We start from the raw sequence: 25,593 nt of genomic DNA, 5'->3' as shown, positions 1-25,593 counted from the left end.
AAGAACGATGATAAGGAATGTTTTAGAGGTTCTTTAGTTACAATTTCCTGTTGAAAAGCCCCCCAAAAAAATTTCAAAATAAAAAAAATATAAACGATCTTGATTATACTGGATTAAAATTTTCCGTTACATTAAAAAAAATCCTAAAATAAAATTTTAAAAGAATATTTTAATTATTTGGATATGAAAAAAATAGTATTTACCCTTGTACATATCAAAGTATCAAACAAAGAACATGTGACATGTTGAAATTTACTAAAAATAAAATAAATGAAAATAATGTGGACTGTAAACCCTCAAAACTGTGCCCAACATTTTGTTTGGTAAAAGTTTTAATAATTAATGACTAAAAAAACCAAAGCCCAAACAAAAAAAAATATTTTTTGTAAAAGTTTTTACAACTTTTTTACTCAAGAAAGAATATTAAATAAATTTTCCAAAATTTTTTTGCATTAATGGTACCCGGGGTTTTAAAAAATGCCAAAAGGGGAAGTAAAGAAAATTTAAAAATTCCCATAAAGGTTTGCAGTCCTTTTTTGTTTTTTGCTGATTTTGAAATCAATAACTAAAAGTTTTAACTGCTTTCCCATCAACTAAATCTTCTTTTACTGAACCTATCAAAAATATATGATTGTGGTTACGGCTTAAAAAGTTGTTTGTTTTTTATGACTTAAATTTACAAACCCAACCCGTTTATGAGGCCCAAATTGAGTTTAATTTTTTGAAAAAATGTTTGAGGGGGGAAATTTTAAAAAAGAAATTTTTAAAGACATTTTAACAAAGAACTAAGAATGAAAAAAAAGATAAAGGGAATTTAAAAAAAAAATTTTGTCTATCTGTGAAAAAGAATTTTTAAAAAGATTCAATCAAAGTACGTGATACTGTATTACAGGAAAATTCAGGGAAGTGCTCACTCAAAGAAATTTTTTTTTTTAAACTAACACAAAAAATTCCCTGTTTTTTTTTCAAAAAATTTAAGGGTTTTTGGGGTCATTTTTTTATCAAAAAATGGGGAAATTTAAAAAAAGAAATTAAAAGTTTTTTCCAACAATTGGAAAATTATATGGCTTTTAAATTGATTCTGATTGGTCTTATTGATTCATTCCAATTTATGTCTAAATCTTTGGGATAATTTTAGTAAAAAATTTTCCCAAATTTAAATATTTTATCTAAAAATTTGATTGTGAAAAAACATAAATTTTTTTAAAAACAAAGGTGTTTTATCCATATGATTACAGGGATTTTTTTAAAAAATTTTAAAAGAACAAAATTCCCTTTAAAGAAGATTTTTATTCTTTTTTAAATGAAAAAATATATTGATAATAAATTCGAACATGCTAAAAATACGGGAAAAAAAATTTTAAAATTAAAACAAGGGAAATTCTGATATATTTAAAAATGATGTATTACTTTAGCTGATTATTTGAAAATTTTAGAAAATTATTTTTGGTATACAAATTAGATCCTTGTCATTTTTTTAGTGCCGGTTTAGTTGGGTGCAATTTTAAAAAAATGACTGGAATTAAGTTAGTTTAAAATAACTGATATTGATATGTTCTTTTTTTGAAAGGGCTGAGGGGGGAATAAGTTATATTTCAACAGATAAAAAAAGCAAAAAATAAATATATAAAGATTAGATTAAAAAGAAAAAGAAAATCTTTATGTACCTTACCCCAATAATTTTAGGGTTGGCATGTGCATCCTTTACCCCTGGAAATTTTAAAATTTTTTCCCGGGAAAAACAATTTAAAATTAATTGAAAAAGGTAAAACTAATTTTATGTTGAAGTGATCTTGAATACCCAAAAAAATTTCAAAAAACCCCACAACGTTTCCTTTAGCTCCTAAAAAAAATTAAAATCCAGAAAAGGGTTTTTCTGATTAGTAAAAATATTAAAACAGAATTTGAAAAGGAAAAAGTAAGAAAAAAAAATTTTTCCAACTTTAATGAAAAAAAAAAATTATGTAGTTCATTTTAAAAATTTTGACTTTTCCCAATTAGGGTTAAAAGTAAAAAAAATACATAAAATATTAACTTTTAATGAAAGTCCTTGGGTTTAAAAAAAGTATAGTTTTAATACTCAAAAAAAGACAAAACAAAAAAATTTTTTTAAAAAAGGCCTTTTTTTAATTTTAATAAACAATTCTGTATTCGGAAGCGAGGGGAAAATTTTAACGCAAGAGGGTTAATATAAATTAACTCATATAAAAAATTTTTTTTTAAAATACATAGCCAAACCTTCTTTTGTTAGTTCAACGATGTTTAACAAGAATTTTTTTGGTATTCATAGAAAAAAGAAATTTGTTTTTAAACAACCTGTTATGTTGGAAGTGCATTCAGTTTTATCAAAAATTTAATTTTTGATTTTATAAAATTATTTTAAAGGGAAAAGTACAGGGGAATTGTAAATTATTTTTTTCTGACAGATTCATTTGTTATGAAAAAAAAACCCAAAGATGCTATGGGATTTTTTTAAGGACAAAGATTTTTTTGAAAAGTGTTACGATGTAATTAAAAATTTTTATTTTGTAATAATAAAAAAGTAATTGGAAAATTTTAAAGTAAAGCTGCTGACTTTCCCCTTTTGTTTTTGTTGGTTTAAAGAAGTAAATTTTTCATTTTTATTAGAAATAAAGTTAATGTTAAAAATGAAAGGAATTAAAAAAAATTGTTGTTAAGAAAACAATATTCATAAAATTAAAAAAGATACTTTTTTTTAATTCAACCCAAATAACCCCTTTTAAAATTTATTCGTTCTGATAAACCAATCTTTCAGTTATTTATAAATAAAACTCTTTATCATGTTATGTGTAAAGTATATTCTTATAAGGTATTGAACTTTGCTTTTTCTTAAATTAAAAATTAAAATTTAAATTTTAAATTAAAACTTAAATTAACTTTAAATTAAAACTTAAATTAATTCTTAAATTAACTCAAAAATTAAGAACCATAAATTGTTAACTGATTATTCATAAGTTTAAAAAATTTAATAAAATAAACTTCTTTTTTTTTAAATTCATTTTGCTAATTTAAAATAGTTTCTTTTTTCTGTTATTTTTTTTTACATGTAACTTTAAAGTTCATTTCTTTATTTTTTATTTGAAATTTTTTAGCTTCCCCTTTTATTAATTTAATTGCTCAAAAAAAATTTTTAAGATGGAATTTTGTTTAATTCTTACTTATTCCCATTTTGAACAAAACCGGACTAGCTTTACAGTTTTCCTTGAAAAAATCCCCATCAGTATCTTGGGTATAAAAGTTAAAAAACAAGAAGGTTTTTTATTAATTGTTTTTCTTTTTTAATTACTTTTTCTTTATTTATGAATATTCCATATTTTAAATTTTTCCATTTAAAAATAAAAACACGTTTTAATAGAAAATAAATGTCCTTATTTTTTAAAATAATTTTTAATAGTTTGTTCTTTACTCTTTGATTATTAATTTTTAGTATTTTATACAAAAAATCATAAAACGGTATTTTATCTTGAAAACCATTTTAATAAAAAATAAAAAATAATACCACAGAGAAATTGTTTTGTTTGATATTAACATTGTTGTATTTTAATTTGGTAATACAAATTTACTTCTTTCGGCGGGGGAAAGTCCAAATGGATCGAAATACATATTATTTAAGTAAAAAACCCCAATGTGTTCCAGGCCCAACAGAGTGTCCAAATTTATAATTCCACATTCAACCTTTTTTTTTAATTTTAGTAAATTATTTACTAAAACCCCCTAAAGTTTTTAATTTTAATTTTTTTTTCCCATTGTTCAATTTCAATTTTAGATTTTGGTTTGTTTATAAATTTTATTTTCTTTTTACTAAATTTTATTTTCTTTTTACTAATTTTTTTTTTTTTTTACTATAGGATTGTCTGTGGGTTTTCGTTGAAAATAAATCTGTAATCCTTTTTCCCACTTAACAAAGATGAATCAAAGGTATTCCTAACTAGCACCAAACTACCTAAAAACCCCCGTCTTGTTTTTTTTTTGTTTAATTTAATCACTCCAGACCTACAAAGCTTTCTTTGATTAGGGGTAGATATGGTGATATCTTTTTTCTCTTATCATCACTACTGAAATCATAAATTTCCAAGTATTTTTTTTCTAACACCATTCTGGTAACCCCCAAAAAAGCACCAATGCCAAGGGGGGTAAAATTTTGGAGCTATTTTTGCTGCCATTGGAAAAATTGTTTTTTTTAACAAACCAGCCAAAGCTCCTAAAAATCCACCATTTTTACCTTACTGGCATTTGGCTTTTTGAAAATTTTAATTTCTAACCCCTTTTTATTTGCAACACTTTTTTAATTTATTAATTTTTTGTTTTTGTTAATAGTAAAGGGGAAATTTCCCCTTAATTGTTCATGCTTTAAAAATTTTTAAATATGGGAATTTTGTTGTTGGGTCGGGCTAAATTTTTTTTTTGCCATCGTAAAGGTTAACTTTATTTCAATTAATTTTTTGCATTTATTAAAATTTTATTTATTTTATTTAATTTATTTTTTTATTTAAAAAAATGCAAGTTTATTTAAACATAACAAATTCATTTCAAAATTTTTTTTTTCAAGTTTCTTCCCCCAAAACAATTGCGTAAACCGTATTTGCTGCTGGGGGAATATTTAATTTGTGTTAATGTAATATGCTTAGGGGCTTTGTTTTTTATTCTTTTTTTATTCCAATTAAAATGAATAAATCCAACAATTTTTTAAAAATTTAAAACTATTTAAGAGCTTCCAAGTTTATTATTTTGTTTATAATAATAATTAATTCATAATTATATTCTTGAAAACTTTGTATTCGTTTTGGATAAAAAACACCATTACCAATTCAAACACGGATCAAAGTGCAATTTTAATTTGCTGATTTAATTTAAAAGTATCTAAAAATGTGGTTAGTTCTTGTGAATTACTTTTATCAGTCGTTGTAATAAAAAATTGTTGTGGTTTTTTTACACCCCTTTATTTAAAAATTATATTAGTTTGTTGTTATAGTTGTTGTGTCACCATTTCCCTAAGGATGACCATCTTCTTTTGTAAAACTTTTAGTAGCAATTAGTCAAACCCAAATTCTTTTAAAAAATTAAAAGTGGAACCCCTAGAATTAATTTTGTTACAATTACTCTCCAGCATCGAGCATTAGCTCAAAAAAATTTTAAATTTATACATCTTCAGCTGTGTGTTATTTGAATTGACTTGGAGGCAAAAAATTTTTTTTTTTAAACCCTGAAAAATGAATAATTATTTAATGGAAAAATTTGATTTACCTCTTTTTTTACCCTGGATTAATTCCTGTCTTAATTTAAAAAATGTTTCACAGAGCAGCAGTTCAGTATTCTAAAAAGATAAAATTCCCTTTGTTCCGTTGATTTTTCATAATTTCAGATAGTTTTAAACCAAACTTTTACTTTTTTTATTTGTATAAATTATTACAAATTTAAACAATTTTTCCATTTTGTTTAACATAACTGATCAATTAATGAAAACTGCATTATTTTTAAGCGATTTGGGCTCCATTTACCAGCCCATCACAAGCTTTTTACTTTAAAATTACTTCAAAATAACCCCTTAAACCAACAAAATATGACTTCTATCATTAATTTTTAAAAATGATTCCGTTTTTTGTTGCTTAACTTATTTTCCCCAAAACGATATTAAAGTGATCAATTGAATAGAGTTAATCATATCTTTTACAATATTGTTTTGTTTAAACATGTTATATTTTTATTTTTTTTTTATTCTATTTTTTTTTTTTTTATTTTATTTTTTATTAAAGTTAAAAATTTTTTTTTTTTTTAAATTAAACTGTTAATACGTTTTTGTCGAGCTGAATTTAGATCTGACAAAAATCATTAATTTTTTCAATATCCTCCCATTTTTATTTTTATTTTTTTTATTTTATTTTTATTTTTTTATATTTTTTTTTTTGAATTTTCCTTGGCAATTAAATTACCAATGCCGGAGGGTTTCTTTTTTGTTTTTAACAATTTTATCAGCAGTAAATTTCCAATTTGTTCCAACCTTTTTGTTCCACTTTCAAGTGTGCTTTTCCCCCTGTTTCTAAAGCTTTTTTTTCCCCGCTGTGCCAATTTAGAGCAACTCCGTTTAAAGCAATTTCGTTAAAAAGTCAAAGAACCCCGTTCCGTGTTGATTTCTTTTCCCGGTGAGCATCAAAAAATAAATTTTCCTTTATTTTTGTATAAACTTTTTTGTACTTATATAAAACTAAAATTTTAATTTCAAATTAAAGTTTTAAAAATTTTTTTTAATTAATTTCTTTTAAAATTAAATTAAAAATTGTTTCAACCTCATTAAAATTAATTATTCTACCAATACATCTGTAATTATATTCTAATTGAATTTAATATATTTATTTAATTTTGAAAATCCAACTCTTGGGGGTTCTTTTGTAAAGGATAAGCTCTTTTTAAATCTGCAGTTTAAACATAAAAATATCACTGAAAAATTTCCTCAACAAGTAATTATCAAAAGTCCCAATGAATGAAAAATTTTAAACACAGAATTGTTATATTTTGGGTTGTTGTTCCCCATTTGGGATTTCTCAAGCTTTTTTTCAAATCCAAAACATGTAGAAATTTGACTTTTTTAATCCAAAATAAAATTTTTCTGAATTGAAATAAAACTTAAAAAAACTTTAAAAAAATTCCAAACTTTTGGAGCAAATTTTTGATTTTTTAAATTCAAATCACATTACTTATTATGTTTCCCTAATAAAATTTTTTTAATAATTGTAAAAGTAAGAACCATTTTTAAAAATTTATCTTTTTATTTTTTTCCATTTTGTAACGAATTTTTTTATTTTCTATTCATCACTAATTTATGCCCCCAAAAGTAGGGCATGGGTTTTTTAAACTTCCAACCAACAACAAATTTTTTTTTTATTAAAATTAAAGAACGATAAATTTGATTGTAAAATCACTCGGGTTTTTTTTTATTTCTTTAATGTTTCAGAACTTAATACTATTTTTTGTTCCCTTTTTATATCAAGAAAAATAATTTTTTATATAACTTTTTATGTTGTTTGGTAAAAAGTGGGGAATATTTTTTAAAAGTTCTCAATTATGCAATCCCCTTTATTTTTTTGTTCTTCATTATTATTTCCCGCATCAATTTAACCACAAATTAAAATCCCGTCATTTAAAAATTCTTTTGGGTTAAGGGCAAACGTTAACCTTTCCTCTAAATTTCTTTTTTAAATTTCATAGATTTTATTGATAGGGAACCTGACTTTTCTGTTAAATTTTTTGAATATTTTTTTTTAAAGAATTGAATGCTTTTTTTTATTGTTATATCTTTTTTTAATCAAATCAACAAATCATCATCAACTTTGTGTTAATAACTTCTTTTTTTTCCCTTATTCTATCCTTTGCAATTATTTGTTTTGACCAAAAGTTTATTTAAGTTATAATTTAAAAAACCTATTGTCCCCTTTGGTGAAACTTTAATGGGTTTTGATATTTTATTCCCTTTCCAACTACCTCTGGGCTTTAATAATTTTTTTTATAAGCGTTTTACCAAAATTTTTAAAAATTTTTTTTTTTCTGATTTTTAACTCCGAAAAAATACCCCCTGCGTCTAGGTTCTCATTTTAAAAATTTAATATTTCATTGAAATTTTTTTTTTCTGTGTTATTTTATTTTTACAGTACATTCTTTAATTTTTGGTAACCTTTTTCTTTTTTTACCAATCTTTTTTATTTTTGTTTATTATTTAACTTGTAAAACAGGTAACTTTTCCCAATTTATAAAACATTTTATCAAAATTTACATCTAATTTGCCTCAAAATTTTTTTTTTCTGTTCATCGTTTTTTCTTTTTTCCCCTCTTTTCTCTTCCTAAACTTCTAATTTTTAAGTTCATCTTGGGAATCCACCAGTTGGTTCATCTCCCCAACTATTGATGTAAGGGAGCCGGTTTTGATGGTAAAATGGTGGTGGTTCTTGGAATTTGCTGTGGTACACCCCGGTTGTTTGTATGTCTTTATTTCATCATGTAATTTTTAATTGGGTTTTTTTTTCCCGGGAATGCTTTTTTTAAAGACTTGATAATTGTTCTTTTTTTCTTTCTATTTCCCTTTAGTAATTTTTTAAAAATTTCAGTGTACAATCCCCATTTTTAGCTTTTTAATTTTTTTTCTCATTATTTCTTCTTAAGAGCTTTCTTTTGTCCGACTAATTTTTTTTTTTATCATTTTTATTTAAATTTTGATTGCATTTTTTTATAATGTAAAATAATGTAAAATAATGTAAGATATTTTAAAAAAAATGTAAAATAATGAAAAATTTTTAATGGAAAATTCCAAAATTTTGATCCCAAAAAATGATAAATCCATAACTTTAAAAAATTTTATCCTTTTATGCCGATTCATGTTTTAGAATGTTTAAAATTTTGGTCTTTGGGTCGGAAAAAAAAATAATTTAAAATTTACTTCAAAAACCTTTATTTTTTATGATAAATTATCTTAATGCTAAAAACAAAAATCTAAAATACAAGTTTATTTCCTTTAAGCCAAATTTCAAAAAAAATTAAAGTGATCCAAATGAAATACTTGAATGTTAGCTGATCCCAAACCCAAAGAACTTTTGGGAATCTTGAATCGAAAAACAAAAAAGTAGAATATTTGATGTTTTGTATGTGAAAAATAAAAAAGTTCAAAATGAAATAACAAAATCTTTTTCAAGGAGTCACAAAAATGTTTTGTTTTTTATTTAAATAGTCTTCTATAAAACCCAAAAGATATTCGATTAATGTTCACATTATTTTTTATTTGAAAGTCAGGAAACGGGGAAAAAAGATTTGATTTGTAAGAAAAAATGTAGTCGGGGGTACTTTTTCTAATGACAAATCAAAAAAAAATTTATTTTTTTATTTAATTTCAACAAGGAAGTTTTTAAGAAAAAACTTTTTTGGGAATTATATGGGAGTTTTTAATATCAAAAAAAAAGTGAAAATGAAAGTGTAAGTAAAATTTTTAAAATTTATATTGATTTAAGGATTAGCTACTAAAAAACATATAAAAGCTTAGAAAGGTGGTCTATCTTCACGAAATAAAGGAATTGAAAACAAGAAAAAGCATAGTATTGGGGGGGTAATAAAAAAATAAAATTTGGAAATAGATAAATCCACCGATGTTTTCAAGACGGTTTGGTATTAAAAAGTTCAAAAGTTATATGTTTTAAACTTGAAGAGTCAAAAGTAAAAAACGACTTGAAGCGAAGTAAGAATTTGAGAAATTTAAAAAAAGATTTTTTTTAAAAAATTATTATTAATAGTTTATTTTAGGTAAAATGAAGAAAAAATGAAAGCTATGAGATTCTTTAAAGAAATGAGGAAAATTTTTTTGACGTTTATAACATAAAAGAAGTATTTCGAGTTAAATTTTTAAAAAATTTTTTTTTCACCCCAAATTCAAGAAATTAAAGATAGGATTAAACTGAAGAAATAAAAAGAAAATTATTGAGCTGAAAAAAAAGTTCAAAATATGTATCAGTTAGAAAAAAGAACAGAAAAAATAAACTAATTTCTGAAAACTGAAAAAGATAAATTTTTTTTAGAATTTAAATTTTAAATAAACTTCAGAAAATAAATTTGTTGGAAAAAGCATTCCCAAAGGTGATGCTGACCGCTTGGGATTTTAAAAAGAAAATTAAATTTTTAATGACTTTTAAAAAAACAAATTGAAAATTGGATTGTTTTTTTGGCCCCGTCTAATTTTTGTTGCCAAGTTAAATTTTCAAAATTACAGAAGTGACGCGCTTAAAAGCTAAAGTTGAAGAACATAAAAATGAATGGCTTTTTTGTTGAAAAATCATTAAACAAGGGGAGTTTTTACTGCTAATACTGAAGAATTTTCCAGAAAAATAGATGAAAATTTGAAGAAACAACTTGTAGACCTGATTAAATGTTGTGCCGTCACAATAGCAAGTACGAAAGTTTGTAAACTTAAAGGTTTTTTAAAAAAGATATTAAAAAAATTTAATGATAAATTAATTATAAAATTAAAAAAATAAAAAAAATGATTTGGACCTGAAATTAAAAATCACTAAAAAGGAGAATCAATCCATGCAAAAACCCAAATAATTCTGTAATTTCTAAAGCAATAACCCCTAATGTCGGAGAAAATTGTACTAATGATGAAAAAATTTTTTTAAAAAATTGGGAAAAAATTTTTGAAGTAAAAGTGCTTTCTTAAAAAAGAAACACAATTAGTGAACAAAGGCTACTGTTGACAATTTACTGCTTTTGAAGTTGCTTCAACAAAAAGGTGATGATTTAGTGAAAAAAAACTTAAAAAATTAAAAGAAAGAAGAAAAAAAAGAAAAAAGGGTAGAGGAAATAAAACATAAACGTTTCTCTTTGAATAATTTTAAAATCTATTTTTATTTCATACAAATGAAAAGTATTTTTACCCTCTGGTGCCTGGATACATTCAACATATAAAAATATGGGGGATCTGAACTATTAAAAATATTTGAAAAAGACCTGGAAAATTTTCGAGTTATAAAGATTTTATAAACCAAACCCGAAAATAAAAAGATTACTAATAAGCTTTTTGGGGTGTGTTTATGTCAGAAAAAACCGGACTTATTTAATAGATTTAAAGTTTTTTTTAAGGGTCAAGCTCCCCGGGGGAACCCTATAAACCGATAAAAACCCAATATCACATTTTATTTTAGGTGGCGAAAAAAAAGGGCCCAGGGTATGTTTTTACTTTTTGGTATATTGATAATGAAAATAAAAAGTGAGGCGCTGAGGACTTTGATACGATAAAAATATCTATGTATAAGAAAAAAATTAAAAATTTTTTAAAACAAGGGCAAAGTTTGATATTCACCCCTATGACGATTCAGCATTTCAAAAAAACATTTTTGTTTTGATGGGCAGTTACATCAAAATTTACAATCAGTGAACCTGTATCCTATGTAGAAAAAGCCTTTTGGTTTTTTTTAAAAATTTAAATTTCTAGTGTACCCAATAATATACTACTAATTGAAAATAAAAACAAATATGTTGTTAAACAATCCTCGATAATTTTTTTTAAAAGGAATGCTAAACGTCTGTTTAACTTTTAATTGATTGTAAACACACCGTGTGTCCCAAATTACAAAGCTATAATCTATGTTTAATGGTTTTAAATTTTTATGAATTACAGCGTAATTCTCAATAAACTGTTTCAACAAAAAAATGACACATATTTCGTTGCGAAAAGTTCTAACTAAGGTCATTAAATGCAGACGGATTACACAATTTTTCCCAAAAAACTTTTGAACAAAAACTATTTATCAAAACCCGGGGTCATTTTCAATTTATCAATATCAACAACTTTAAACAAAAATTGGTTTTAAAGCACCCTGCCGTTTATTGATTATTGCAATAACAGGATAAAAGGGAAGCGAAATAAATGTTGTTTAATGCGGTATAATAGTTAGTATATAAATAAGAAATTTTGGAAGTAAAATTACAGGAGGTACTTTTAAGTTTTTATTTTTAATACTTTTTGATTTTGTTCTCATTTTTTTTAAATAGTAAGGTTTTGTCAAGTTAAAGCAACCTGAAAACCTTTTTTTTCTTATTTTTTAAATTGTCCGGCATTGGATTTTTTAGAATAGGGGCAAGGGGTCAGTTCGGACCAAAGACTAAATCTTTTTTGGTTAAACCAAAGGTTTTCATTCGGTTTAACTAAAGATTTAAAAAAATTTTAGGGTATCAAAGGTACCAAGTTAGTATTTTAAGTTTAGGGTAAGATTAAAGTCCACTTAGAGAATAGGGTCAAGGGGTCAGGGGGGGTCAAAAACGCTCGCTTCGGTAATTCTAATACTACTAATGGTGCGTCGTTGAATCCACGTAAATATATGAGTTTGTGTACATTTGATGGCAAGTTAACTGATGAATACTAATGTGTTTTGCATTTTTCATATTTCAAATTAATGTTGAATTATCAGTTTGAGCACAACTGATAGATTTTAATGATTTAATAAATTTAATGAACAAAAATGTTGTTTGTTCCAACACCGATTTTTAAAGCAGAATACAGATTTTACATCTCTTTAAATCAGTCAATATAAGTACAAACCTGTCTATAAAAACCACCCTTGGGAGAGCCAAAATGTGGTCTTTATTGGGAGGTGGTCTTTATTCACAGGTTAAAATACACTGTATGCTAAAATGGGAAACAAAAGATGTAGTCTTTAGAGCCACGTGGTCTCTGTTCAGAGGTGGTCTTTAACACAGGTTTGACTGTATGTTTTCTATATATTTAAATGACCGACATAACTGACGGATATTTTGATATGCATCTGAACATCTTCTTCCTATTTATCTCTAGACTTACCGCTATTCATATATAATAAATATAGGTTAACTACAAACTTCCGGAATATACCACTTAATGTCATAAGCCTAACTATTATGCATAACTGTCGCCGTTAAGATCGTTTTCACCCTTCTTTATACAGTTATTGACAATCACTTGTACTCTGAATTTGTATTTTGGAAACTTTCTTTAATTATATTATTATTTATATTAATACTACCTTGTGTCATCAATAATTCGAAGCAAATCACGTTTATTCAATTTCCATGACTCTGTGTTAGTTAGTTAATTTCTAGCCAGCGCCTTAGAAGAGAATATTTACAATCTATGTAAATTACAAATGACTATAATACTAATAATGACTCTATTTAAAGGGACAGCACAGCTGGGCATGCCCAGTTTTCCTTGTGAGGAGTTGCGTAAAGTGTATATATATATATATATATATATATATATATATATTTTTTTTTTTTTTTTTTTTTTTTTTTTTTTTTTTGCTTCAGTGGCACCGAAAAGAGGTCTGCCTGAACCATTTAAACATATTTGAAAGAAGCCGTTGCAAGGATGCTACAGACCAAGTTTAGTGAAATTCTGACCTGTAGCTCAAGAGGAGAAGCTGTTTAATATGTAAAATTATGACGACGGACGCCGGACCATCCAACTTTCCCAAAAGCTCATCCTGAACATTTGGTTCAGGCGTGCTAAAAACTCAAAAATGGTAAACATACCGCTCTCTGAGATTGTTTAATCATATCCGTACATAAACCTACTTTGGCTTAATATTGATTTAAAAGCCTGTGTAGTTTTATTGGAAAAGTTATAATTGCACGAACTAATGGAAAACTATCTTACAAAAAAAATGTAAACCCAATTCAGTTTATTATCGTTTCAACGATTGGTTAATATATAACCATAACTATAGTCCAGTTGTTACAATTAGTCCTAGTTAGGTATTTTACCAATTTACCTCATTATGTCATGTTATTATGAATTGAAAGAATAAAAGAATTAAATTGAATTGTCATAATCATGTATTGACTACTGTCATTCTGAGTTACATTCGTTGAGTATAAATGTCTACGTACGCGTAATTGCTCAACAATATTTTTTCAAAGGAGCATTTGCAGTTGGTGTTAAAATTGTTTTTTTAAACAGATTATTTTACTTATATGTAATATAACATTTGAATCAGTTGTTTTTAGCTCACCTGAGCGCGGTACGCTATGTCCGTCGTGCGTGCGTGCGTCTGTCCGTCCGTGGTCAACAATTTCTTTAAAAGATATTTCTTCCAAAAACTGAAACTCGACCTAGATGTTTCATGGATGGTCTTCAATCAATTTTATACAAACAGTTTTGTTGTACATAGGGTCACCAGAGCTAAACATAAGAAAATCTTCAAACGATGTCTCCTCTTAAAGCGCTAGTCCTATTTTGAAATAAGTCCACACAAATGTTCCTTATGTAACCATCTACCAAAATTGTTCAAATTGTTCCGATTCGTCACGAAACATGGCCGCCTGGGCGCTTGGTCACTTTTCCCTATATGTATATAGTGGAAACTTTAAAAATCTTCTCATGTGACAGTGCTGGCCTAATTTTAAAATAATTTCAAACATGTGGTCCTTGTGTGATCTTCTACCAATAGTGTTCAGATTGTTTTGATTTGTCAAAAAACATGGCCGCCAGAAGGCGTGGTCACTTTTTCCTATATGTATATAGTAGAAACTTAAAAAATTCTTGTATGAAACTGCTGGCCGAATTTCAAAATAATTTAACACAAATTACCCTTGTGTGACCTTCTACAAAGAGTTTCAAGTTATTCTGATTCGTCTAAAAACATGGCCGCCGGAGGGCATGGTCACTTTTCCCTATATGTGAATAGTGGAAACTTAAATAATGTCTTGTATGAAACTGTTGGCCAATAATTTCAAATAAATGGTCCTTGTGTGACCTTCTACCAAGACTGTTCTAATTATTTTGATTTGTCATAAAACATGGTCGCCAGGGGGAGTTGCCACTTTCTCCCTATATGTATTTATTGGAAACTTGTCAGAAACAGCAGGTCAAATTTTAAAGAGAAAATTACAAAAATGGTTCTTGGATATTTGGCGTGTGATATCAGGCTTTGGCTGTCTACCGTAACAGTTCAAATCATTGCCCTTGTTTCGAAAATGACCATGCCCGTGTGTATGACATATATATTGGTAATTTAAAAGAAACTTTGATTATTTTCTTCTCTGAATCCATAACTAGAGCCTTGATATTTATATAAACTTAACTCTGTACTTCTGTTTTCATTTGTTATACTAACTGGCTATGTACGATTTTCTTATCATTGAAATGCTCTAATGCAAAAAAGACTTTTTATTAACTGCTTGATGGATGTCCACCAAACCTGGTCAGAAGCGAGGCCTGTTGGTCCCATTCGACCTCAGGTGAGCGACTTCAGCCAATTTGGTCCTCTTGCTAAAGGTAACACTTAAAACAAAAACGACTGCTTCTCAAAATCGCTGCTAGGGAATATCATTTTTTTTTAATTATGCTCTTGACAAGCCAATGGAAATTTTCATTTTCAGTAACAATAAGCTTGACCATTATCCCAGCGGTAATAAATGCAACCTAGAGGTTTATCATCTTTTTGTAAGATGCATATAAATTCACACAATATATACTATTGGTGATTAGTTCGTATAAATTCTCTCTGCTTATATAATAATTTAATTTTAATTTATCATGCGAACCTGTGTCCTCACGGACCTCACATATGGGGGAATCAACTGACCTGAATTTGACTATATGCAGTGTATCCTTGAGATCAAGTTAACTTCCAGAGTTCGGGTGCGTATGTAAAGCAGCATCGAAACTAATACTACTGGGTTTGTGGACTACTGCTAGACGTGTGGTGGTGATTAGTTCGTATACTCTCTCTCTCTCTCTCTCTCTCTTTCTCTCTCTCTCTCTGTCTGTCTACTTGGTATAATAATCTATAAGATACAGCATACCGAATATAAAAATATCTCAGTTTGTCTAGAATTATTGAGTGGAGGTTATCTTTTCTACTTTAGTATAACGAACTCGACGTTAACCTGTGGCGAATTCACTTTGCACCATTTCTCTGAAACGGAGAGTGTGAAATATGCTTCCAAAACAGTTTTATGCAACATTCATTAAAACATCGACATCATAAATTTGTTTGCGCATCACATGCGGACTACATTATAATGTATTAAACTTGTCAACATGCCAATAATCCCAAAAGCTTGAAAAGTTAGAAATAGTTAACTAACTTTGTCCATGTATAACATTAATTGGTTCTAATATTTCACTACATACTATTACCAACCCTCAAAAGGCAATATAAAATCACACATACGCTAAGTACTTTTTGTGTAATCGTAATATTGTTTGTTGAGGCATAAGTTCGTTTTTGCATTTTAATTGTTTGTATATTGTAATAATTACCTTCCTTGTCCCATTGAGGATCTCGTGGGAGATCGACGTGTGGTTCAAATGAGTGTACGTGTAAAATTAATTATCTATTGTCATAAATACTACGTATTTCGTATGAATCCTTATAAATGTAATATTTAAAATAACTATCTTACCTAGTCACAAAATATAGGGGGAATTTTTACATGCGTATACTGATTTATGACTGGATCGTTAAATTTGGAAAGCTAACAAAGGAGCGTAGGCCATTAGGAATACATTATACTCCAGCAGTTAGAATTGTTTCCGCCTGGCCAAATATATCGTAGCATTAACGTTTCACTGCAGATGTGTTGATAAAATGCGTAAAGATCCACAATTTTGAGACTTAGTTCTACTTTTAGCAGGTGTCTGCTTATTTCTGTCCAAATAATGCATTAAGGCCATACCAAATTGATTAATAGTTCTTCGGAAAATTTTCAAAAAAAATAGGAGCGGGCGAGCGAAATTTTTATTTTATTTTTTTTTTCTCAATTTTGATTTTTTCTGAGGCGGGTAGATTTACATGGAGCGAGCGGGCTTTTTTTATTTTTTTTTCCCACCTTGAACCCTTGAGGAGGCGGTTATGATTATATATAAAGTTAACATTTCTTTAGAAATAACACAGAAATCAAACATTTACATGTGTGGGTAACACAGTATATAGCTTTTCTATGTTTTAAAGACTACATGAATGCTTTTGCAAATAAATTCTTGCCAAAACTCACTGAATCACTTTATTTTTTTTATTTTGTAATTTTAATTACTAAGAAATGAGTGTCTTATTTTTAATTTTGATTTTTCTACATTAATCTGAAGACGTGCCTATTTAATGGCAAAGGATGAGGAATATTTAAGACAAAACAGGCACATGATTGTGTGGAATAACATTTCTTCTGAAACACAGTTAGATGGCTTTCACACATGAACAAATTTGTGCCCCTAGTGGAACTCCAACCCATAGAGGTGACAGGGGAAGTAATAAACCACTTGACTAAACGGAGACCAAACGGAGTTGGGCATACAGATGCTTCAACATTGCTCGAATCCCTTTAGAATAATTTCTTAACAGATCATGATCAGGCTAGCTTAAGCTTTAGTGGTAGAGATTCATTTCAGGCAAAAATAATAACAGACGGACAAAGAATGATCCCAATATGGCCACCCTTAAAAGTGTTGTTTGTTGTGCTTTGACTGAACTTGAAATTTAGAGTTGGGGAAGTCTGTTTTTTTTTTCAGTTTCTTTCGTTCAATCAATTTACAGCCAATTTTAGATATATCCTGGCGTCATGTGTACAAACAGGCAAAACTGGGGTTACAAAAGGACAGATTTTGTTTGGAATTATTTTCATATCAACACTACTTATTTGAAAAGCTAAACAATTTTTAAATTGATTAAATGCGTTTTGAAAGAATATCTGACTGCTGTACTAAAGAAGTTACGTTCAAAAAGATTTGGGCCGAGACAATGTGATAGGTCGGTCAGGATCTGTGAACAAATATTTTTTTAAGATAGTAGTTGGCCTCAGCTTTGGGCTCTAGATCTAACATGCTGAATTAAACAACTGATAACAAATGGTTTGAAAACTTTATATCTGAACAATATTTCCAAATATTTTTAACTGCATCCCCGTGCACGTCTTACAAGTCAGGGCTTTTTCAGGGGTTTTGGGAAAAAGGCCCCTGGTCATATTGGGAATTTTTAACGCGGTAAATTGTCAAATTTGGGAAAATATACTGACAAATTAAGTGAGTTTTTAATTAATATATATTAGTTTAAATTTTCAGTTTCAAATTTTACCGGTAGTGGATCTATCCCCTTGTGAAATTTTGAGAATTTTTTTTTTCAGGATTGTGTTCCAGTATTGCCTGAAAATACTAACTCTTTATTTGTCATGCTAAAATTTTTGTTTACAGTTTGATTTCACCAAAGTTATAACTGAAATTATCCAAAAAGTAGAAATGCAAAGTGCGTGTATTTTCGAGTGTAAAAACTGGGTCGCGAAAATATGTGACAATTGATTTTAATGGTGTAAGAACTACCTGTCAACATGTTTTGGGTACTTTATTCAATTAATATTTGTGTTTTTATGCATTTTGAGAGTTTTTGCATACAAATCATACATTTCCACAGCAAAATCTTGTAATTATTTTTTGCCGAGTTTGCAGACGGTCATGTTACTAAAAATAGAAACGAGTTGGTTTTTCCAACATTTTGTTTGATTTACTTGGCAAACAAAACTAATTGTGAAAGAATTATTATTGAAAAACAGAAAGTAACTGATTTCAGTTGGGAAATTTTTCATTGGATTGGGAATTTTTTGCTCCAGATTGGGTAAAATTGAGCATATTTGGCATTGGGAATGGGGCCGAATATCGGCCCCGTGAGATAGGGTGAAAAAGCCCTGCAAGTCGGGCTTCGTTCTTTTCACTGTATTGAACAAAAGTAGAATGTGCCTATTTCATTACCTACCGGCACATCGAAGGCCATGTGTGGCACTAACAAAGACACTCCAGATTTAAAACAAATAATGAACAACACCATAATTCCTGACTTTTTGAGTTTGGATCATCAGCAACATGTATTACGGACGCATGAAATCCGATCAATATCAATTTGACGCATTAAAACAGCGATAAAACCTGTTTTACCGTTATTATTCCGGACCGCGTAATCGAAAAAAAAATATTTTTTTCGGAGATTTTTATGTACGTGCGGGCGGGTAATTTTTATTTTTTTTTCTCGGGAATGAAATTATTGATGCGGTAGTTCCGACGAACGACATATCAATTTGGTATGGCCTAAAAGTTGTGGTTCCCTTAGCTCAGTAGGGAGAGCGCAGATCTAGGATCGTGGGGTCGCGATTTCGATATACAAATATATCCTTTTCAGCTGAAAATAATATGCTTGTGCTAACATCGATTTTTTCAAAGCAATCTTTTGATTGAACACCACTTTAGATCGACAAATTAAATGACTGACATTTGAGTTTACAACTTGAAAATATGCTTAAAGGGACTAACCCAAATATTTAAGGAGAAAATGATTTCTCTCAAAAATCCTTAAAAATGTGAGTACTCTAAAAGTGACTAATGGTACAAATAATAAATTTGCAAAATATTCTTATGAATAATCAAAAATATGTTGTGCAGAAGGTAGCAAACTACGGAAGAACATAAGTGCCAGGTGTATATGTTATTTATTAACTCGAAATTTCGAGTTACTAAGTCGAAATTTCGAGTTACTTACTACAATAGTTTACGTTGATGTATAGGGCCTGGCCAAGATTAGGTACCTGGTGTATCCATCGAGTAGCCCTACAGGGTCATATGATTAAGTTTGGCAGCGTTTGCTCATAAAAATATCACTATTTTAACCATGTTTAAGTCTGGAAGGTTTTCGACCTAGTTTGAGCCCATTTGGCAAGGAAATATAAACATACCCTACATGAACGTGTAGTAATGAGTCTGACCAAGACTGGGTACCTGGATAGATCTAGATTTTGAGGAGAGGTCATAGAAGGTGACAGGGAATAATTCAAACTTAGAATATTTCACTATTTTGACCATATCTGGAAGTTTTTCGACCTAGTTCGAGCCCCTACCACCTGAACATACTATACATGTAAATGAAGGTATATATCCTGGTTACAGTTTGAAATCTGGAGTTTTAGACATATTTACTTAAATTGTTTATATCTTATTTTCTTTAAAATGGTATGTAATGTTGTGAAATAGGTCACATTCTAAGAATACAGACATTGTTGGGCTGAATCGTTGAAATAATTTTTGCTTCTATAACATGTGTATCAATGTAAAACTCAAATCATAATCGGTTAGCGGAATATGTTAGGATAAAAATAAACAAGGCATTCTTCCGGGTTATTGTCAGACATACCACGATTTATATATAGATAACTTCATATATAACCCGACCTATACTAACGTCTTTAAAAGAAACTGTCGACTATCTCTGCTTAGATTGTTTTCACCTTTGTTTATATAGTTGTTTTAAAACAATCATTTGTATTCTGTACAAGCATTTTGAAATCGACTTTGCACATATTGGTAATACTTAACTGGAAATCCCCGTTACTAAATACCACGGAAATGTGGTAATTAACCGTTTATCTAAAATAATGTCCTCGACACAAAGTACTATCTACAGATGATACAGCTAACAAAAAAACAAATACATTTAACAAAAAACAACACACAAATGACAAAAAAGTAAACATACCGTTCTCTGCAATTGTTTAATCATTCTTGCACAGTAAATCTACTTGTATCAGCAGTAGCTAGATCTATCCAGAAATTGACATTACACATTAAAAACATATGATCACACGAACCAATGGAAAATCAAGAAAACCTTGTGGAATTTACTATCGATTTTAGTCAATGGTTACATTAATCGATATATGGAGGCATTATGGTGGCTGATTTGTGCCATGTCGTTATTTCATTCAGTCGCATCGACAAAGCGACAAACGTCGTTATGGTATGGTGGCTGATTTCTGCCAGTGTCGTTCTGTCGTTCTGGCGCCCCCGCCATAACGAAAGAACGACGTTTTACTCTTTTGGCGTTGTTTCGTTCCCTCGTTCTGGCGCCCCCGCCAAAACGATATAACGAAGAATGCAACGCGACAGAACGAAAGAACGACACTTATAAACGGCGCCCTAAGAACAACTCCAAATGTGAAAATATCGTTCTGGCGTCATGGCGCGTTCCGGTAGAGCATGCGCAGTGTCGTCATAATTTTCGTATTTTGCTTAAGCCCATTTTTACTGTTTCATAAATAGATAGATACACTTTTTCACGGAATCCATACAAGTTTGGAAACGGCACCTATCTTTCATATTTCACACTCCATTTTATTCATATCACCCGGTTTTGTTTCAAGCTTAAGCTGAAAATAACAGCGACTTAGCATATATATCCAAGTATAATACTCATGTTATTCAAATTTGGAAAAAATAAACATACTGATAAAAACGTTAACGGTGGAAGTTTTTATCTAGTGTTAAATATGTATACGGTTAAATACTTAAAACATCTTAGCCATATTTTTACTCTAAACACAAGTAATAATTTTTTTATTTAATGCATTCATTCTAGCTTTGGTGGAAAAGAATAATATCAGAAAACATGTGGTTATATCCACTCCCTTTGTGAACTACATGTTTAAATATGACGAAAAACTGGGTCATCAGTTAGCAGCAAACATAATGAACCTTAATATACAATTTTCAAAATGACATTAAATTATATACATATCATAAACATGATGAAATCGGCTAAGACCAAAACAGCAGCCCCTTAAATATGTCTAAAAATAGATTTTTTTCGTCGTATGTTTCCGCCACACTCCGTGAAAATCGAAAGTTGCTGAATACGAATGTACGGTATGGGTACGATATGGGAATTAGGATCAACCCAAAAGGCGGTCTCCACTAAAAGGGAGTAACTCCGAGTTACTCTGCTGAAACATAACAACACTGCGCATGCTCTACCAGAACGCCAGAACGATATTTTCACATTTGGCGTTGTTTCGTTCCGTCGTTGTGGCGGGGGCGCCAGAATGAAAGAACGCCAAGACGGCGTTTTTAGGGCGCCGTTAAAATATAAGTGTCGTTCTTTCATTCTGTCGAGTTGCATTCTTCGTTATATCGTTTTGGCAGGGGCGCCAGAAAGGGGGAACGAAACAACGCCAAAAGAGGAAAACGTCGTTCTTTCGTTATGGCGGGGGCGCTAGAACGACAGAACGAGACAACGCTAAAAGAGGAAAACGTCGTTCTTTCGTTATGGCGGGGGCACCAGAACGACAAAACGACACTGGCAGAAATCAGCCACCATATTATGGCGACCCGCCTATCATAGCCCTACCAAACGTCGCCTCGCCGAACGTTGTTATGGTGCCCGGCAAACGTTACTATTACAACCATCCAAGTATGTTTAAATTCATAGAAGGTTAAAACACATCTAGATTTCTGATTTAAAATTGTTAATAGGTTGGCTATATCTTGTATAAATCGTTTAAAACCATTTAAAATGAGAAACGATAATTTAAATTATTTGATTTGTTTTAAACAATTAGAAAGCTACTAAACTATGAAATATTTAGTACGGAATGCATAAATTTGATCGCCTAGTCCATGTATATCTTAAATACTTTTATTATTGATGTCTGTACATATTTCATTCTCACTGTATGTGTATGTGAAATATTTTATTACTGCATGCTATATATAGCAGAGCGCATATCGCTATGATGGCGATTATGCACGCCAATTGTCCAATAATTGCGTGAACCCAGGTTCACGGTCGAAAACCTAGGATTAACGATCGATAAACTAAAACCAGGTTTTTCGAATACTAACCTATATTTTAGAGCGAAAACATACGTTCGATAAACTAGGTTTCTCGATTGAACTATGAATTTCGGTCGTTATCCTAAGTTCACGAGCGTGAACCTATGTTTACGGGCGTAAACCTAGGTTCATAAGCATAAACCCTAGTTTACGAACGTGAACCTATGTTAACGGCCGTGAACTTGGGTTTACGACAGTGAACATAGGTTTACGACCGTAAACATAGGTCCATGCTTGTGAACATAGGATAACGACCGAAAATCATTGTTTTGTTCGACAAACCTAGTTTATCGAACGTAAACCTAGGTTCACGTTTGTAAGCTACGGTTCACGCTCGTAAACCCAAATTCACGCTCGTAAACATAGGTTAACGTCCGTAAACTATGGTTCTCGGCAAGCCAATTAGCCAATAATTACGTTCTTGGTCGAAAAACTAGGATTATCAAATACTAACCAATATTTTCGAGCGAAAACATAGGATAACGAGCGTAAACCATAGTTTACGCTCTTGAACCCATATTTACGTTCGATTAACTAGGTTACTCGATTGAACGTGAACCTATGTTTACGGGCGTGAACCTTGGTCCACGAGCGTGAACCATAGTTTACGAACGTGAACCTATGTTTATGACCAAAAATCATAGTTTTGTTCGAGAAACCTGGTTAACGTTAACCTTAACCTAGGTGCACGCTATGGTTCACAGTCCTAAACATAGGTTCACTTTATCTTATGTTTACGCTCGTGAACCCCGGTTTACGCTTGTAAACCATAGTTTACGTTTACGACCGTGAACTTGGGTTAACAAGCGTGAACCTATGTTTAAAAGTGTGAACTATGGTTTACAGCGTTATCCTGTTTTCGCTCGAAAATGTGGGTTAGTATTCGAAAAACCTGGTTTTACGTTCGAAAAAAACTGATTTATTGATCGTTAATCTTAGTTTTTCGACCGTGAACCTGGGTTAACGTAATCATTGGACAATTGGGGTGCAATAGACAATGGACTTATTTTCAAGTCATATTATTATGAATAAAGTTCTGTTCTGTTCTGTATATCTGATAATGTAGGCTCGAGGCTACCGAAAATGTTATTCATAAACGGAAAGAGGCATAAACAGACAGACAGAATCCCTGCCACTTTACTAAGAGACCAGGTCGAGTGTCTAGCACACTTATGGTTTGAATAAAGGAAGCTCTAAAAGTCTAAAAAAAATCTTGATCGACAGGTTAGGGAAACAATCTATGAATTTTTCTGCTGGTGTCGAAAAATGCCGACACTGTGTTTTTATGTCGGCAGATATCAGCACCCCATTCTGTCCTGTAAACTTGGCATCTTATATATTTTCCTCCATAATTGCTGCGAAGGACATCTTTCCCATCTATCGTCATGCTGCAAACTTGAAAATAACTGAATTTATCCACCTTACGACCTGTGATAACTCTTCCAAATATTGCTGTTGGAGAAACGTCCTATCAGTAAGAACAATATATTGATGTAAAACAATAGCGCGCATAAGTTCAGCTTAGACTTGCAGACGTTTAGGAAGAATTTGTGACGTCATAAAAACGTCACAGAAAATGTTAAAGACTACACTTCCAATTAAGGTGTCGATAACTGACTACTGTCGGTATTATTTGTCATTTTTGGGAGATCAGATACGAAGGAATTAATCATGAAGGTGCAGCCTTGACAACATCCAGCATAATTATGTTCACATGTTTTGTTTGGGTTTCTTTTCCAGTGCACCACTATGATGTTTGACGCCATGACGTTATAATTGTGACGTACAAAAGTTGATATAAATAGTTTGAGTCTCCTTTTATTAATAGGAGAATTAATCGGGTAAGGGTTAAAACACGAGTGTGATCCGTCACTCTAGCGATCGAGAAGTTATATTTAATCCGAGAATTCAAAAGAAGAAATAGAAACAAAAAAGTTATCCTTATTTGTGCATGCAAAAGAATCATTTTGTTTTCGTACAGAAGGTAGGTATATGCAACTTTAAGTATTTCCTCTGACTAAATTTTTTACCAATTTCCAGTATCCATGTGGACTTGATTCTGCGAACGAAAATTATATATTATTAATGAATATTTCTTTTGCAAGTTTAATCATATTGTTAATTTTGAGGAGTGTACAAGTTCCAATCAATGAATACGTTCTTATGGCTTTACGCTTTTGTCTGTATAGCTGGTACTGGCATTGCACGTCATTATCATCAGTGTCTCATAATTATTAGAAACCAAAATGTGCTCCACGAGTTCTGAGGCTATGCAGATTAACCTGTACTAACTGGCCTTGGACTAAGGACCATGCTTACATACCGGAATGAAGACTTCACTTGGATTGGAACGAGATGAATTGAAGAGTTTAATATGGATAGGTTATATTTCGTGGTTTTGTGAAAAACTGTTGGTAAAACATATATTTCATGTTTCATATAATAAAACATAAGGACTTTTTCTGCTGTGTAATAATGACAGCAATCTACCTACTGATGATCATATCACTGAAATTTTAAGGGTTCCATTGTGGTTCCCATTGTAAAACTACATTAATGTACGTGTGACATGCTTGATTACTGGATATAAGGGAGAAACGGTAACATTGTTTACTACTATATAAACAGTTCTTTGGGAGACTTATTCTTCTGTTATAATATTCAATTCAATAAAATGTATAGAGTGATTCACTCGTCAGCTGGTATTGCAAGATCTTTTATTTAATAAAGTTTACATGCAGATACACACAAAAAGGGCTTCAAATAGTACACTACATTATTAAATGAAAACCAGCTCTAGGAAGAGAAATGATGTGTATATATGGGGTAGCCCAGTTATGGTAAAATTAACCCTTGAAGACGATACGGACAGTTGTAAGATAACATGACCTTCAACTTGGAGCTAGTGACTCAGGTGTCATTATAGTGACTAATCAGAGTCATATCAAGATCTGTTTACATATGACAGTTATTGACCAGACAGGAACGGGAGCCTATAAACCATTGATCTGAGTGTGACCTTGGCACTGAAGTTTGGGATCTGGGTCATGGTTGTGATATCATGTCATGTTAGTATATACATGATAAACATTAATGTTAATTTTCAGTCAGAATGGATGACAAGTTACGTACCCCGACACAATTCTCAGAAGGGCAGAAAACTGAGAACACAGATTGTAATTGTGATTCAACAGTTTTACTTTTTTCAGTAGACGACTACGCAAGGAAAATGTCTGTGAAATTATTTTTAAATAGTGTCACTGTTTTCCGACAAGCATGTTTTAAAAGATTCTATTAAATAGATATGGACGGGTAATGCGAGTGTATTTGGGGGAAGTAGTGGGAATGATGACATACGACTTTGTGAGACAGTATCAAACAAGAAGATTTTTAAAGTTTCCACTACATACATATAGGGAAAA

At 30.0% G+C, this 25,593-nt stretch overlaps 1 protein-coding gene across 5 annotated transcripts in view; it reads right to left on the bottom strand.

Moving 5' to 3' along the window:
- LOC123536077 (uncharacterized) overlaps positions 1-20,198 on the bottom strand; it is a 55,868-nt gene extending 35,670 nt beyond the window's left edge. For 2 of the 5 annotated variants that reach the window (XM_045318882.2, XM_045318884.2), the window contains exon 1: positions 13,060-13,912. In XM_045318882.2, the coding sequence (XP_045174817.2) occupies positions 13,060-13,083 (24 nt within the window). In that variant the 5' untranslated portion in view covers positions 13,084-13,912. Of the gene's footprint in view, positions 1-13,059; positions 13,913-20,039 lie in introns of those variants that run through there. The other 3 variants (XM_045318883.2, XM_045318885.2, XM_045318887.2) reach the window with 3 other exon arrangements.
- Positions 20,199-25,593: the final 5,395 nt, after the last annotated feature.

The sequence above is a fragment of the Mercenaria mercenaria genome, chromosome 17 (genome assembly GCF_021730395.1).
Source record: "Mercenaria mercenaria strain notata chromosome 17, MADL_Memer_1, whole genome shotgun sequence".
Lineage (NCBI taxonomy): Eukaryota > Metazoa > Mollusca > Bivalvia > Venerida > Veneridae > Mercenaria > Mercenaria mercenaria.
The sequence above is the reverse complement of the archived record's forward strand: the minus strand, read 5'-3'. Positions and strand labels throughout refer to the sequence as shown.